Here is a 15,475-nt window from a genome sequence, read left to right on the forward strand (position 1 = left end):
TGAGAAGGCCAAATTTGAACTTTCTTCTTCTGTGCAGACTGACATCACTTACCATATTTGACTATGGATGCTTCTGAGCTCAATCACTTGTACATGAAGCTAACTCGAGCTTAGTTTGAGGGCATTGTCACTGCTCTCATCAGGAGGACTATTGTCCCATGCCAAAAAGCAATGCAAGATCCTGAAGTCAGCAAGAGGGACATTGGGGAATTCATCCTAGTTGGTGGCATGAGCAGAATGCCCAAGGTTCAGCAGACAGTACAAGAGCTCTTTGGTCGAGCTCCTAGGAAAGCTGTCAATCCTGATGAGGCTACAGCTATGGGAGCTGCCATTCAAGGAGGCATGTTAGCTGGTGATGTCACAGATGTGCTGCTTCTGGATGTCACTCCCCTTTCTCTGGGAACTGAGACATTAGAAGGTGTCTTCACTAAACTAATCAATAGGAACACAACTATTCCAACTAAGAAGAGTCAGGTATTTACTACAGCTGCTGATGGTCAGACACAAGTGGAAATTAAAGTGTGCCAAGGAGAGAGAAATGGCTGCAGACAACAAGCTTCTTGGACAATTTACTTTGATTGGAATTCCACCAGCCCCACGTGGAGTTCCACAGATTGAAGTCACATTTGACATTGATGCTAATGGGAATGTACATGTTTCTGTAAAGGATAAAGGCACAGGATGTGAACAATAAATTGTGATCTACTCTTCCGGTGGATAAAGCAAAGATGACATTGAGAATATAGTTAAGAATGCAGAGAAGTATGCTGAAGAGGACAGAAGGAAGAAAGAATGTGTAGAAGCTGTCATTATGGCAGAAGGAACTATTCACGATACTGAAACAAAGATGTAAGAATTCAAAGACCAACTTCCAGGAGATGAGTGCAATAAACTAAAAGAAGAAATCTCTAGAATGAGAGAGCTCTCAGCTCACAAAGATAGTGAAACAGAGGAAAACATCAGGCAAGCAGTATCTACTCTGCAGCAAGCATCATTAAAGCTCTTTGAAATGGCATATAAAAAGATGGCAGCTGAGAGAGAAGGATCTGGGAGTTCTACTTCTGGGGAGTAGAAGGAAGATCAGAAGGAGGGGAAGCAGTAATGTCACCAGTTGACCTTGACTGGAGTAGAAATTGGGAAAACATTTGTGAAGCTTGGGAACAAAGGGGCACAAGGACCTTTCTGAGCAGAAATGTGCAAACTTCAGTGTTACTGTGTTTTTGCAGTATTCTATATATAATTTCCTTAATGTATAAGTCTAGTGAATGTATTAGCTAATTAACATTTGACAGCTAATTCAGATAATATAGAGTTCTAAATGTTAGAAAAAAATACTATATTGCCATAAAGAATAACAAAGGGGGCCATTTCAGAGAAACATGAGAAAACTGATGCTAAGTGAAGTGAGAAGTGGAGAAGGATTTATGTAATAAAAGCAACATTATAAAGACAAACAATGTCAAGACACTAAAGAACTCTTATGAATGCAATGACCAAGTATGATTGCCGAGGACCCACGAGACTGCATATTGTGTACCTCCAGACAAAGAGGTGATGGACTAACTCAGGGTGCAGAATGAGACACATTTTCGGATGTGGCCAATAGGGAAATTTGTATGGCTTGAATATTTACTCATAGTTTTTTTTTTTTTAATAATTGCTTAATTTTTATTTTTTTTTCATTGTAGGGAGGGAAGTGAGCTAGAAGGGAGAGAAAATAAACATTTGTTCATTGAGTAAAAGTAAAATGAAAAGCTGCATTTTTAAAGAATATAGATTCCCTGAAAACAAATAAGTAAGTGAGAAGGGGTGGATTTTGAGAAAAATCATTATGCCATCCAGTAGGTGACCTTGCTGACATACTGTTTACCAGTTGGTGGTCTCACAATGGGGTTAGGCTTTGACTCGTGGTTTCATTTAAGGGGGTCCAGGCCTTTGTAGATGACCTGACTGGATGTCTCTTGCCAGCAACTGGTGAATTGGAGGCGTGGCAGTGATGGAAAAGAAAGAAATAACAGTAGTGGGGGCTAGGTGAGACTGTACCATCTGTATATGACTGGTTTATTGATCTGAGCTTATCTGAGCAATAAACTGAGTTTATTGATCTTATATATTCTCTTATTCCCATGAGAATATTTTTAGTTTACATCTTTTATTTCCATATCTCAGTTCCTTCTGCATAACAACCTTGGGATACACAATCAGAGTCAGGATGATCTCATCCTTGCTTATCAAGACTGGGATGGTGCACCAATCCTGAGAACACCAGCCTTTACACTAGTACAAGTCTCAAGTAAAACCTGGGCAGTACTTCACATTCCGGACTCCATCAGTACTGGCCTTCTACAGTCTCTTATTCACCTGGTGATCTTTATGGGAACCTAGCATTCAAGTGGTGATCTCAGTGGGCTCTGAATCAGTGGTTTAGCTAGGGCTCTGTTATATGAGTGGGGTCTTGTGGAGTCCCTGGAACAAAAGTGGTGGTCACAGTTGGGGCCTGAGATTTCAAGTGTCACTCTCATGGGGTCAGGTGGACAAGTAGAAATCTAAATAGAGGTCTGACAATTAATTGTAAATCTCTCCATGCATGTGATGACCATGGCAGACACTACCCCTGCTTTGGGGGTCTGGCAGCTCCTGGGAGGAAGAAAGAGTGGAAGAGGCTTTGATTGGGTTTATCCTTCTAATCTCACATTCCTGGCATTGCAGTGGAAGCTGCTGGGAACTCCTCCAAGGGCATCACTGAGGAGCTAGACTCCCATGAAGATTACCAATCAGATGCCAGGGTCCCACTGAGATCTGCAGGTAGGGGCCAAGGCCCCATTAGGATCACGAAGTGGTTAGAGAAAGTATGAGGAAAACATGAAGAAAGTGGGAGAACCAAAAATAACTGCAAGAGAGAATTAGCGGGAGCAGGCACACCAAGGCTGTGTGGCCTTAGGGAACTCACTTCACCACTCTGTGCCTCAGATTTCTAATCTGCCGCATGAGAGGGGAACTGGATTCACTGTTCTCTAAGGTCCCTTTCAGTTCTGTATTCTATAGTCCTTTCCTCCTCAAACCATGTAAGTTGACCCTCCCACCTACCCTCATGGCTCCCCACCCCTAGATGAATGGAGACTACATTATTTTTATTGGTAAGGAAAGAAGGGTTCTAGGCCCCTCAATTCATCAATGGGGCCAAAAAACATCCCAATCCTAATCTAGGTTGGTTCCAGAGTCCCCCAGTCTGTCTGGGGCATGAACAAGCAGTACATATACACTGGTTTAGATATGCTAAAGTTTATACATAAAGAAAACTGTTTGAAGGAGTCTACCCTGCAGACCTGCCCACAGAGCTGCTCCTGGGGGAACCAGGGCTGGGCAGTGAGCATAGAGTCCAAGTGAGAGTCTCTGGGAAGAGAAAATTGCCTGGGCTGATTGAAACAGTGGGAGCAGCCTTGGGGAAAGAATTGAGTTCTGCAGAGGAAGAAGGGTAGGGCAAGTCAATCCCTGTAAGTGGCAGCCCAGTCTGGTGGTACAGTAAGGGAGGAGGAAGGACTGGGAGGGCAATAAGGAGCTTCAGCTTCCAGGGCTTCAGTCCTAGAGCCATGGAATCTTCCAGTCACAGACCCCCAGAGATAGAGGGGACTGCAGATGCCTCATTCCTGCCCAGGCCTGAGCACCAATCCCCTGGACAACATTAAGGACTCACGGGCACCCAGCCAGTGCTGGAGAACTAAATGCTTTCCTCCTGGGCCAGCTTCTTCCCTGTTGGGGCAGCTGCCTCAGGGAGGGAGAGCAGTGATTTCAGCCTGATCCCCCTCCCTCCTCCCAACTACAGAGAGTCCTCAGAGCCTCTCCATCATCCCTCCCCTGTGCCCACAGAGGGGGCTACAAGTGGCATCCCTGCATATCAGGGCAGCTTGTCCACAGGGATCCATCTGAGGACCTAGGGATGTCAGAGGTGGGCCTGGAACCCCAGAGAGGTCCAGTGAGTTGTCATGGTGACCCAGGTTACTAGAACCCTAGAAAGTGAGAGCGAGGATTCCAAACCAGGCCTTCTGACTCCAAACCCAATGTTCTGTCCGTTACATGGCAGCTGTCTGTCCCTTCAGGGAGTGCAGGAAGAGATACATAGGCTTAAATGATGTCCAGATGTAGAGGATCTATCTACATGGGAAACCTTGGCCAGGAAGGTAACTGGAGAATGGGAAGTGGGGATGCTGGAGAGAACCTCTCCTCTCCATGAGATCAGATGTAGCCATGGTTCCCTGCAGGACCAAGGTTCAGAGGTCAATCAGGTCAGGCAGGGAGGCTGCAGGCTGAATGTCACAGGTGGGAGTAGCAGGGCTGGTTCCAGTTAGCCTGCCAGCTCAACCCTGGCTTAACGAGTGGGGCAGTGACATCGAGAGAGCTCTTAGGGGACAGTAGGGAAAGAGAATTGAATATTTAAAGATTTAAAGTGGAGGAGGTCCTTGTAGTTCATCTCAACCACAGAGAGAAGGAGGAGATTGTCAAGGGGATTCACAGAATATTTAGCAAAAAATGAGAACAATTCCATCCATGAAGTTACAAATGTGTAGGTGTACCCTTGGAGAGGGTGAGTGATATCTTTAGGCAGTAGAATTTATTGCATTTCTCATTGAGTAAGAGACACAGGAAGGTTTACTGAAAAGACAAGGGATGTGGGGCCTGAAAAGGTAGGGAATCCCTGGTCTGAAGTAGTCATCTGATCCACTGCACAGAGGAGGAGGGACACAGAGCCCAGGCTTGACTTCAAAAACTTCCTGCTACACTCAGCCCAGGCCACATACCTGGCTCTGTCACTTTCTACAGTCAAACACAATCTGATCATCTCCTCCACTTTGGCTATTCGTTCTCCTGGCACACAGTCAGTCTGTGTCTCCAGCAGGACACAAACAATGGAAGCCGCACATTTCTCCTGAGGGTAAAACCGAATGACAATTCCCAGAAAGGTCAAAATCCATAGAGAGAATCTGGTCTGGGCTTCTCCTCCCTTCTCTCTATCATCAGCAACATCTGCAGCAGCAACATCATCACCATCATCATAATCTTCCTGAAGTGATTTATTATTAATGTTTTTGTTTTCAATTTTGAGTTCCAAATTTTCTCCCTTCTTCTAGCTGCTCCTCAAGCCACTGAGTGGCAAGCAATGTGACATAATTACTAAATGTGAAACCATGTAAAACCTATTTCTATATTAGCCATATCAAAAAAAAAGCAAGAAAAATTATGAAAGTGAAAAATGTACTTCAGTTTGCATTCAGAGTTCATCAGTTCTGTCTCTGGAAGAGGATAACTTATTTTCATCATGAGTCCTTTGGAATTGTCTTGATCATTTTCTAGATCAGAGAAGCTAATTTCTTCACAATTGATCATCATTACATAAATGTTTTTACTGTAGAAAATACTGTCCTATTTCTGGTCACCTCACTTTGCATGAGTTCATATAGGTCTTCCTATGTTTCTCTGAAACCATCACCCGGGTCATTTCTTATAAGACAATAGTACTCCATCACAATCATATTCCACATCTCATTCAGCTATTCTCCAGTTGAAGAGCAGTTACTCAATTTCCAATTCTATGCCACTACAAAAACAGCTGCTATAAATACTTTACACTTATAGGTACTTTTTCTTTTATCTCTTTGTGATACAGAACTGATCGTGACTGGGTCAAATGTTATACATAGTTTTATAGCCTTTTGGGCATAGGTCCAAATTGTTCTCCAGAATGGTGGGACCAGCAAACAGCTCTATGAACAATTAATTAGTGTATTTATTTTCTTTGATCCCTATGACTATTTACCATTTCTAAAAGATATGATGTGGTACCTCAGAGTTGTTTTCATTCTCATTTCTCTACAAATTAGTGACTTAGAAATGCTTTATTTTTTTAAATTTTCTTAATTTTTTTTAAAATTTTCTTTATTTTGGGGTTTTTTTCCTTTTGCAAGCCACTTCTATACACACACACACACACACACACACACACAATTTATTTATTTTTTAGTTCTCAACATTGAATTACACAATAATTTAAATTCAAAATTTTTTCCCCATCTCTCCCCATCCCCACCACAGGAAAGCATGCATCCCATCCACCCCGTCCTCCAGTCTGTCTTCCCTTTTATTACCCACCCATAGTCCATTCTCATTTCCCTCTATTTTCCTGTAGAGCAAAAGAGATTTCTATACTCCATTGACTATATAGCTTAATTACTAGTTGCATGCTGAAACAATTTTTAAAATTCTTTCTTAAAGCTTTGAGTTCCATAGTCTCTCCTTCCCTCCCCACCCACCTTCATTGAGAAAATAAACAATTCAATACAGGTAATACATGTGTAACAATGCAAAGCACTTCCATAATATTCATGTTGTAAAAGACTAATCACATTTCCCTCTGTCCTATTCTGCCCTTCATTTATACCTTTCTCTCCCATGATCTGTTGTCCCACAATAGTGTTAGCTTCTGATTATCCCTTTCCCCAATTTGCTGTCCCTTCTATTATTTTTTCTCTCCTATCCCCTTCCCCCTTGCCTTCCTGCAGGGTAAAATAGATTTCCATATCGAATTGAACATGTGTTATTCCCTCCTTAAGCCAAATCCTGTGAGAGTAAGGCTCAGTTATTTTCTTTCACCTTCCCCTTTTCCCCTCCATTCTAGAAGCTCTTTCTTCCCTCTCGTATGTGAGATGATTTGCTACATTCCACCTTTCCCTTTCTCTTACTCCTAGTACATTTCATTCAGTGGTAAATTTTATTTTTTAGGTGTTTGCCCTTAATGTTCAGTTCACCCTGTGCCCTCTGTATATGTGTGTATGTATGTATACATACATACATACACACACAACCACATACATATACACACATAAACATACACACATGTACATATGCTTACTTACACATATAAAATACACACGCACATACACACATATATATATATATATATATATATATGTATGTATATACACATAGACAGAGGGCACAGGGTGAACTGAACATTAAGGGCAAACACCTAAAAAATAAAATTTACCACTGAATGAAATGTACTAGGAGCAAGAGAAAGGGAAAGGTAGCATGTGTGTGTGTGTGTGTGTGTGTGTGTGTGTGTGTGTGTGTGTGTGTATTCCCTTTAACTACTCTAATACTGAAAAGGATTTCATGAGTTACAAATAACATCTTACTATGTAGGAATGTAAACACTTTAACTGTGATGAGTTTTCTCTTTCCTGTTTACTTTTTCATGTTTCTCTTGATTCTTGTATTTGAAAGCCAAATTTTCTATTCAGCTCTAGTCTTTTCAACAAGAATGCTTGGAAGTCCTCTATTTCATTGAAATTCCATTTTTTTCCCTGAAGTATTATACTCAGTTTTTCTGACTAGATTATTCTTGGTTTTAATCCCATCTCCTCTGACCTCTGGAATATCATATTCCAAGCCTTTGATCCCTTAGTGTAGAAGCTACTAAACCCTGTGTTATCCTCATTGTATTTCCACATTACTTGAATTTGTTACTTTCTGCTTATGATATTTTCTCCTTGACCTGATAACTCTGAAATTTGGCTACAATATTCCTAGGAGTTTTCCTTTCTGTATCTCTTTCAGGAGGTGATCAGTGACTTCTTTCCATTTCTATATTACCCTCTGGTTCTAGAATATCAGGGCAGTTTTCCTTGATAATATCTTGGAAGATAAAGTCTAAGGTCTTTTTCTGATCATGGTTTTCAGGTAGACCAATAATTTTTAAGTTATATCTTCTGGATCTGTTTTCCAGGTCAGTTGTTTTTCCGATGAGATAATTCATATTGTCTTTTCTTTCATTCTTTTAGTTTTCTTTTATAATTTCTTGGTTTCTCATAAAGTCATTAACTTCCATCAGTTCCATTCTAATTTTTAAAGAACTATTTTCTTCAGTGAGCTTTTGAACTTCCTTTTCCATTTGGCTAATTCTGCTTTTTAAATCATTCTTCTCCTCATTGGCTTTTTGGAGCTCTTTTGCCATTTGGGTTAGTCTATTTTTAAAGGTGTTATTTTCTTCAACATTTTTTGTGTCTCTTTTAGCAAGTTGTTGAATTGCTTTTCATGAATTTCTTGCATAGCTCTCATTTTTCTTCCCACTTTGTCCTCCACTTCTTTTACTTAATTTTCAAAATGCTTTTTGAGCTCTTCCATGGCCTGAGAGCATATTTTTTGGAGGTTTTGGATGTAGAAGCCTTGACTTTTATGTCATCCTCTGTTGGTATGCTTTGTTCTTCTCATCCAAAATGATGGGAGAAAATACCGGTTCACTAAGAGTGTAACCTTATATAGTCTTATTTTTTTCCCTTTTGGGGGCTTTTCCCCTGCCTTTTACTTGACCTTGGAGTCCTTTGTCAAGTGGAGGGTATACTCTAGGGACTTGTAAGTTCTCAGTTCCTCCGAGGTGGCACAACCAAGAGAATGGAGTTTTCTTTTCACTTGGCCTATGCTGTGGTCTGGGAGCAACCACAAGCATTTTTTTCTGCCCAGGATCTGTGAGTGGGATTCTTTCACCAGAGCCTCCACCAGCTCTACTGTGCCAGTGGTCCTCCTTACTCCAGGACTGCCACTCAGAACTGAGAGCCTGATTGGCCCCTTGATTCTACCATGGTCTTTAGGCAGAGGGCTCCAAAAGTGGAAGCTGCTGCCACATTGGCTGCTCCCACCCTTGGGCTGGGGCTCGGGTCGGACTGAATACCCCTCTCATCCAGGTGAAAGAACTTTCTTATTGATCTTTTAAGCAGCCTTTGGTGTTTGTGGGTTGAGAAATCTGGGAATCGCATTTGCTACTCGTGATTCTGTACCCTGAAGACTGCTCCAGTCCTGTCCTTGCTGCGTGGCCCAAACTAGGCTGTGCTCCACTCCCAGCCCAGTGTGATAGACCTTTCCTGTCAGCCTTTCAGGCTGCCTTGGGCTGGAAATGTCTTTCAATCTGTCTTTTTGTGGCTTCTCCTGCTCTAGAATTGGTGTAGAGTCATTTTTAAGGGTATTTTATGTATGGTCTATGTGGGGAGAGCTCCAGGAGATCGGTCTTTCTACTCCACCATCGTGTTTCCACCCCCTAGAACATTCTTTAACATGACTAAAGATTGCTTTGATGAATTCATATCCTTTGACTATTGATCAATTAGGGAATGGCTCTTATCTTTATAAATTTGACTAAATTCCCAATATATTTGGGATAGGAGGTATTTATCAGAGAAACTTGCTGTAGAAATTTTGATATTACTTTCTTGTTTGTGGCACATTTTAATAAAATCACAGTTTCCCTGATTATCTCTTTTAATTAGGTTGATAATTGCTTTGCCTGAGGTCATGATTTATCCATTTGCCTTTTTTACTTCAGCTCAAGCATAATAGATTCTGCTGCAGTCCCTTATTTTAGCTCTGTGAATGTAGTTTGGGTCAGCTGTGTTTCTTGTATACAAACATATTATTGTATTCAGGTTTCAAATCCATTATGCTATCTACTTCTCTTTCATAAGTGAGCTCATCCCTTTCAAATTTGCAGTTATTATTAATAACTGCATATTTCTTTTCATCCCATTCTCTTCTATTATTTCTCTTTTGGGTAAGATAGATTTCTATATAGAGCTGAGTGTATATATATATATATATATATATATATATATATATATATTCTTCCCTCTTTGAACTAATTCTATGGCAGTGAGGTTCAAGCATTGCCCACCAACTCCCCACATTTCCCACTTCATTTTAAAAGCTCTACCTTGTACGACTCTTTTATGTAAGGATATTTTTTCCCATTCTATCTCTCCCTTCCCCCCTTTTCCCAGTGTTTGTCAATTTCTCATTCCAATTTTTTTTGAGATCACCCCAACATAATCAACTCACTCCCATGGTCTCTGTCTATGTAGACCACTTCTAATTGCCCTTATGATGACAAAGATCTTAAGAGTTACATGTTTACATATGGTAATGTAATTAATTCAACCTTATTGAGTGCCTTATGATTTCTCTTTTCCGGATTATGATTTTCTGCTTCTCTAGAGTAATGTGTTTAGGAATGCTGAAAAAATTTTTCTATTTTATCAAGTGTCCATTTCTCCCTGAATGATTATACTCAGTTTTGCTGCGTGCTTTAGTCTTCATTGTAATCCTACTTCTTTGCCTTCCCGAATATCATATTCCATGCTCTCTGCTCCTTTAACATGAAAGCCACTACCTCTTATGTGATCCTGACTCTAGCTCCATGATATTAGAATTGTTTCTTTGTAACTGCTTGTAATATTTTCTCTTTCACCTCAGAGCTCATTTTGTTGTCTCTTTCAAGAGTTAATCAGTATATTTTTTTTTCTGTTTCTATTTTACCTTCAGGATTTCATATAACAGGGTACTTTTCTTAGATAATTTCTTAAAATTATACCTAGGCTCCTGCTTTGATCATGGGGTTTCAGATAGTTCAATAAGCCTTATATTATGTCTCCATCTATTTTCAAATTTATTTGATTTTCCAATGAGCTTTTCATATTTTCTTCTATTTTTCCATTCTTTCTGAATTGTTTTATTACAGGAAGTCAATCACCCTCCACTGAAACATGCTATGGATGGAAGGGAGAGTGTTGGCAAGCAACATCATCTTCTAGAGCCCTATCTATGACAGTACTGAAAGCCATGGAGATTATTGAGTATACGAGCAGGAGTGAGAGTGGAAGCTGTTGGGAAGGAAGGGATAAGGCAGAAGAAGAGAAATAGCTCACTGATGGTAATTGTTCATTTATACCAACTGTATCTCAACCTTTCTGCCAATGCTCCCATGTCTTATCATCCCTCTTGGACAGAACCCTGAAGCCCTTTTCCTTTCTGACCCTTATGCCTGCTTTCCTCCCCTTTCTTCATGGCATTGTGGGGTGGGGTAGGCCCAGAAACCCAATTCTCCAGAACAGGCTCCCTGATGTGTTCTAGGGAGTTCTGGAACTTGTCTTTTGCCCTGCCACTGGCACCCTTAGTGGCTCTGGCTTTTCCATCCAACCTGCAGACAATCTTTCCTGTATGCATTGTCATCTCCAGTTAGAGTGAGAGATCCTTGAAAGCACCGATTCTCTTTATCTACTTGTAATGGCAGCTTTTAGCATGGTTCATGGTACATAGTAAGTAAACCCTTAACCAGTGCTCATTCTTTCATTCATTCATGTACTTTTCAATAAAATTACTTGTGTTTTGAGCCTTCTGAGCCTGTGTGCTTGTCACAAAAGCTGATATTGCTGGTGGAAGTGGGAGTGGATTGTCAAGTGCTGAAGTTCCCATATTATCCGAAGGGGTGAGATTGGAGGACAGAAAACGTCAGGGACATGAGAGGTCTTTGTAAGTAAGGTAAGAGTACAGCTAATGAATCGTGTGAAAGTCCAACATTTCAGAAGCACAGGTGGTACTGGAACTGAGGAAGCCTGGCCACAAAGTCAAAATGCAAGTCCCAGGAGAATTTTGCTAATGGGAGAATGGCCAAGAATTACAAATATGTATTCCTCTTGCAGAGCCCTTGAGGGAAACTGGATAATGTATGGGAGAGAAAACAACAAGAAGAGAAGGAATTTCCAGAACAAAACTGTAGGCATGATAGAGTGTAGAGATATGGTATATCCGAAGCACTGTAAGAAGGGGCCTGAGCATTGTCCAATCTGGGCCCCTCAACCAAAAGGAGGCCCCTGAGGGAACCATTCAGTGAGAGAAGGGAACTCTAACATTGCGTGGGTGTTGCAGGATGAGAAGTGCACAGGAGACCATGGATACTCCATGTGAAGGGGGACCTATTCTCTAATGCATTTTCCATGGTAGGGCTGCATCTGAAGTATGTCATTGATTTCAGGAAAGTCAGAAGCAGTTCCTGGAATGACAAACAGCATGGATAGCCTGGGCTCCTCACCAAAATGGAGTACAAGAAGGAAAGTCACATTTGCAAAAAGTAATTTTGATTGTGAGGTGAGAGTGACTGGTTGGGGGAGATTCAGGTCTAGGCACCTGCAAGAATGCAAGGATATTTCAAGAGGAAGAGAGCCCAGGCAGAATGAAACTGCAGCTGAGGCGTGGTAGTGACATGCAATAAATCAGTCAGGCAACGAACATGTTTGAAGCAACTACTATGTGCCAGTTAATAGGCTAAACACTGGGGATACAGAAAAAGGCAAAAGACAGTCCTTGACCTCAATGAGCTCATAAATCTAACTGGGGAAGATTATGCATAAAAAGCAGAAGAAAGACAGGGAGGAGTGGAGGGGAGGGAGAAAAAATAAAAGGGAAGGGAGGGAGGGTACCTAGTATAATGTAGTCCTGCAGACAGTGAGAAATCTGTGAGGTAGATGCCTCAGGCCCTGCTCCCCCTTCAAAGACTGGATCTGGATGAAGATCATCAATGCCCACTCTAGACTCTCTCCAATTGGAGGAAGGAGGGATCCAATGGGCAGGAAGTACTGAAGAGGTGGGAGTTGCAGAAGTGATTTGATCTTGCAAGAAGATGAGCCTCTGGAGACAATGGTGAATTACAGATGACTGGAGTTTTCTGTCAGAGCAGACCAAGGGAGGACTTTTAAAACCTTTCATATATTTGTTTAGATATATTTTAGGAAATGTGTGGTGAATTTTTCCTGCTTTGGTTGGTTGTTGTCCTTCTTTTTTGAAGAGGACCAAAATGACATCAGCATTGAAAAGCAAAATTTCAGTGCGTCCACTCATGGCTAATCAGACCAATATGAGCTCAGAATGCTCTACCATATGTTGGGCACAGACAGTCCATGTGAATATTTGGTGTGAATATCCCAAATTTGTGCATGCTGCGTTTACTTAGTGCTCTCTCATTTCTGCTTTGCTCAAGGAGCACAGCACCTTTTCTTATGTGGGTATGCCAGGCTGAGCCGTCCTGTGCCAGCATCTCCCATGTTGTACAGTCAAATCCAAAGTTCTTGAGAGAGACCTTGAGAGTGTCCTTGTATCGTTTCTTCTGGCCACCATGTGATTACCTGCCCCATGCAAGCTCTCCATAAAATTGTCTTTTTGGCAAGCGTACATTTTGCACCTGAACCACATGGCCAGCCCATCAGAGATGCGCTCTCTGAAGCATAGTTTGAATACTTGTCAGTTCACCTTGAGCAAGGACTTCAGTGTCTGGTATCTTATCATGCCAGGTGATCCTCAGAATCTTCCTAAGACAGTTCAAATGGAAGCAATTAAGTTTCTTGGCATGGCGCTGGTAGACTGCCCATGTTTCACAAGCATATAACAATGAGGTCAGCACAACGACTCTGTAGACCGTCATTTTGGTAGTCAGTCTAATACCTCTTCTCTCCCAAAACTTTCTTCAGAGCATCCCAAACACTGAGCTAGCTCTGTCAACACGTGCATCAACCTCATTGCCAATGTGTACATCCCCGGAAAGTACACTACCAAGGTGAATGAACTTATCTACAGCATTCAAAACTTCTCCATTTGTTGTAACTGATGATTCCACATACGGATGGTGTGGTGGTGACTGATGGAGCACCTGTGTTTTTTTGGTGTTAATTATTAGACCAGTGTCAACACCAACTTTACAGAATATATGAAAATCGTATCTGTAAATGAATACCGTATGAATTTGAACCAGCACTATTACACATGAACACAATAATTATATCTTGCCCTAACATGATTAATGAAGTTTTGCTATTGGAGGCAGAATTTCTGGGACTATAATTTTCTGTACTTCTCAGTCTTGATTTCAAGTTTCAGTGTCTGACTTCTCATAAGGCCACTAGTAAAAATGGCAACAGCTCAAGGGTGAGTGGCATCTGTGAACTCACACCAATGGATGTCTGTCTCTTGGGAATAATTGGGGGGGTGACCCTAGGAAGACTCAGGTAAGGATGCTCTTGACTCAGTTTCCCATAAAAGACCCTTTTCCATCTGGCTAATTCTGAGCCTGGCTGTGACATGCTTTCAAACAATTTGGCTGTTTGTGAATCATACCTGAAATCAAACAGAACTAATGAATAGTATAAATACTGCCATATTCATCTTTTTCTCTTCACATAGCAAATTCCATTGATAAGGGCAAGTGTACAATGGTGCCTCATTATTTTCATTGTGATAAACATAAGAAATAAACCCTATGAGGAATCATTTAAGTTGTCATTTAAATTACAAATAATGGAGACCACGGGGCCTTTCAATTTATGGGTATTTAGTTCATGGAAGATGGATATGATGACATCCTTTCCTTGTGTCAATATAAGAACATCCTCATTGGGAGGAACCTAGTAGGATATGTGACACAGATTTCAAAAAGTGGATTAAGAATTTTAAGTGGATTAAGAATTTCGCTGATAATTGTGAAGAGGGTGAAATTATTTTCCTTTTGAAACATCTCTCTGATAATTTTTTGAGGACTCATTTTCCAATTCAGGCCCTCAGCATGTACAACTGAAATTCCTCGATGATTCTGATGACCTATATGGTCTTCATTTGATGTTCCTCATATAGCTCTATGTTATACTAAGTTTGTATTGTCTTCCTATATGCTCTTAGAACTTAAAACTTGCAATTCCCTGAGTTCAGGAAAAGATGTGTCCACTTCTCTCAAGTATCTGGTAGTTTACGGGAATGACTGAATAGCACACTATTGAGCTATGGGACATCTAGCAGAAAACCGAATGTGATTCACCTGATCATTTACTTTGGCTAATTTGGCTCTTATCATTATTGCGAATTAAAGAAAGTCATTCAAGAGTCTTACTCTGATCAGATGACATTTTGGTTTTGAGGGTAGCCATAAGTGATGGTTTCTGTCCACATTCCCCTAAAAGAGGAGAAGCCAATAGTCGAATTAGACTAAAGCAAGTTGTACTCTTGCTAAATTACATGTGTTGTTGAAAAGATTCTAAAAGCATTAAGATAATTAGGAAACAGATGTATTATCTTAGTCTGGCAGCAGGACTCCATCTGAAAAAGGTTCATAAGTTCTATACTTAATAGAGGAGACAGGTAAGATCTTGACTTCAAAATCTCCTTGATGCAACCATTCTGGAGAACAATTTGGAACTATGCCCAAAGGGCTACAAAAATGTGCATACGCTTTGAGCCAGTTATATCGCTTCTGGGACTGTATCTAAAAGTCATCATAGAAATGGGAAAGGGTCCCACATGTACAAAAATATTTATAGCAGCTCTCTTTGGGATGGCCAAAAACTGAAAAACAAGGGAATGCCCATCAATTGGGGAATAGTTGAACAAATTGTGGCATATGAATGTAATGGAATACTATTGTGCTCTAAGAAATGATGAAAAGAAAGACTTCAGAGAGGCCTGGAAAGCCTTATATGAACTGATGCTGAGTGAAAGGAGCAGAACCAGGAGAACCTTGTACACAGCAACAACCACAGTGTGAGAGGAATTTTTCTGGTAGACTTAGTCCTTCATTGCAATGCAAGGACTTAAAAAATTCCCAATGGTCTCTTGAGAC

The 15,475-nt window shown here is 40.9% G+C and overlaps 1 protein-coding gene across 1 annotated transcript in view; it reads left to right on the forward strand.

Moving 5' to 3' along the window:
* Nucleotides 1-10,723, forward strand: part of LOC140516008 (uncharacterized) — a 41,842-nt gene extending 31,119 nt beyond the window's left edge. The window contains exon 13 of the mRNA XM_072626915.1: nt 10,559-10,723. Coding sequence (XP_072483016.1) covers nt 10,559-10,645 — 87 coding nt within the window. The 3' untranslated portion in view covers nt 10,646-10,723. The remainder of the gene's footprint in view (nt 1-10,558) is intronic.
* Nucleotides 10,724-15,475: the final 4,752 nt, after the last annotated feature.

Source organism: Notamacropus eugenii, chromosome X, assembly GCF_028372415.1.
Source record: "Notamacropus eugenii isolate mMacEug1 chromosome X, mMacEug1.pri_v2, whole genome shotgun sequence".
NCBI classification, from domain to species: Eukaryota; Metazoa; Chordata; class Mammalia; order Diprotodontia; family Macropodidae; genus Notamacropus; species Notamacropus eugenii.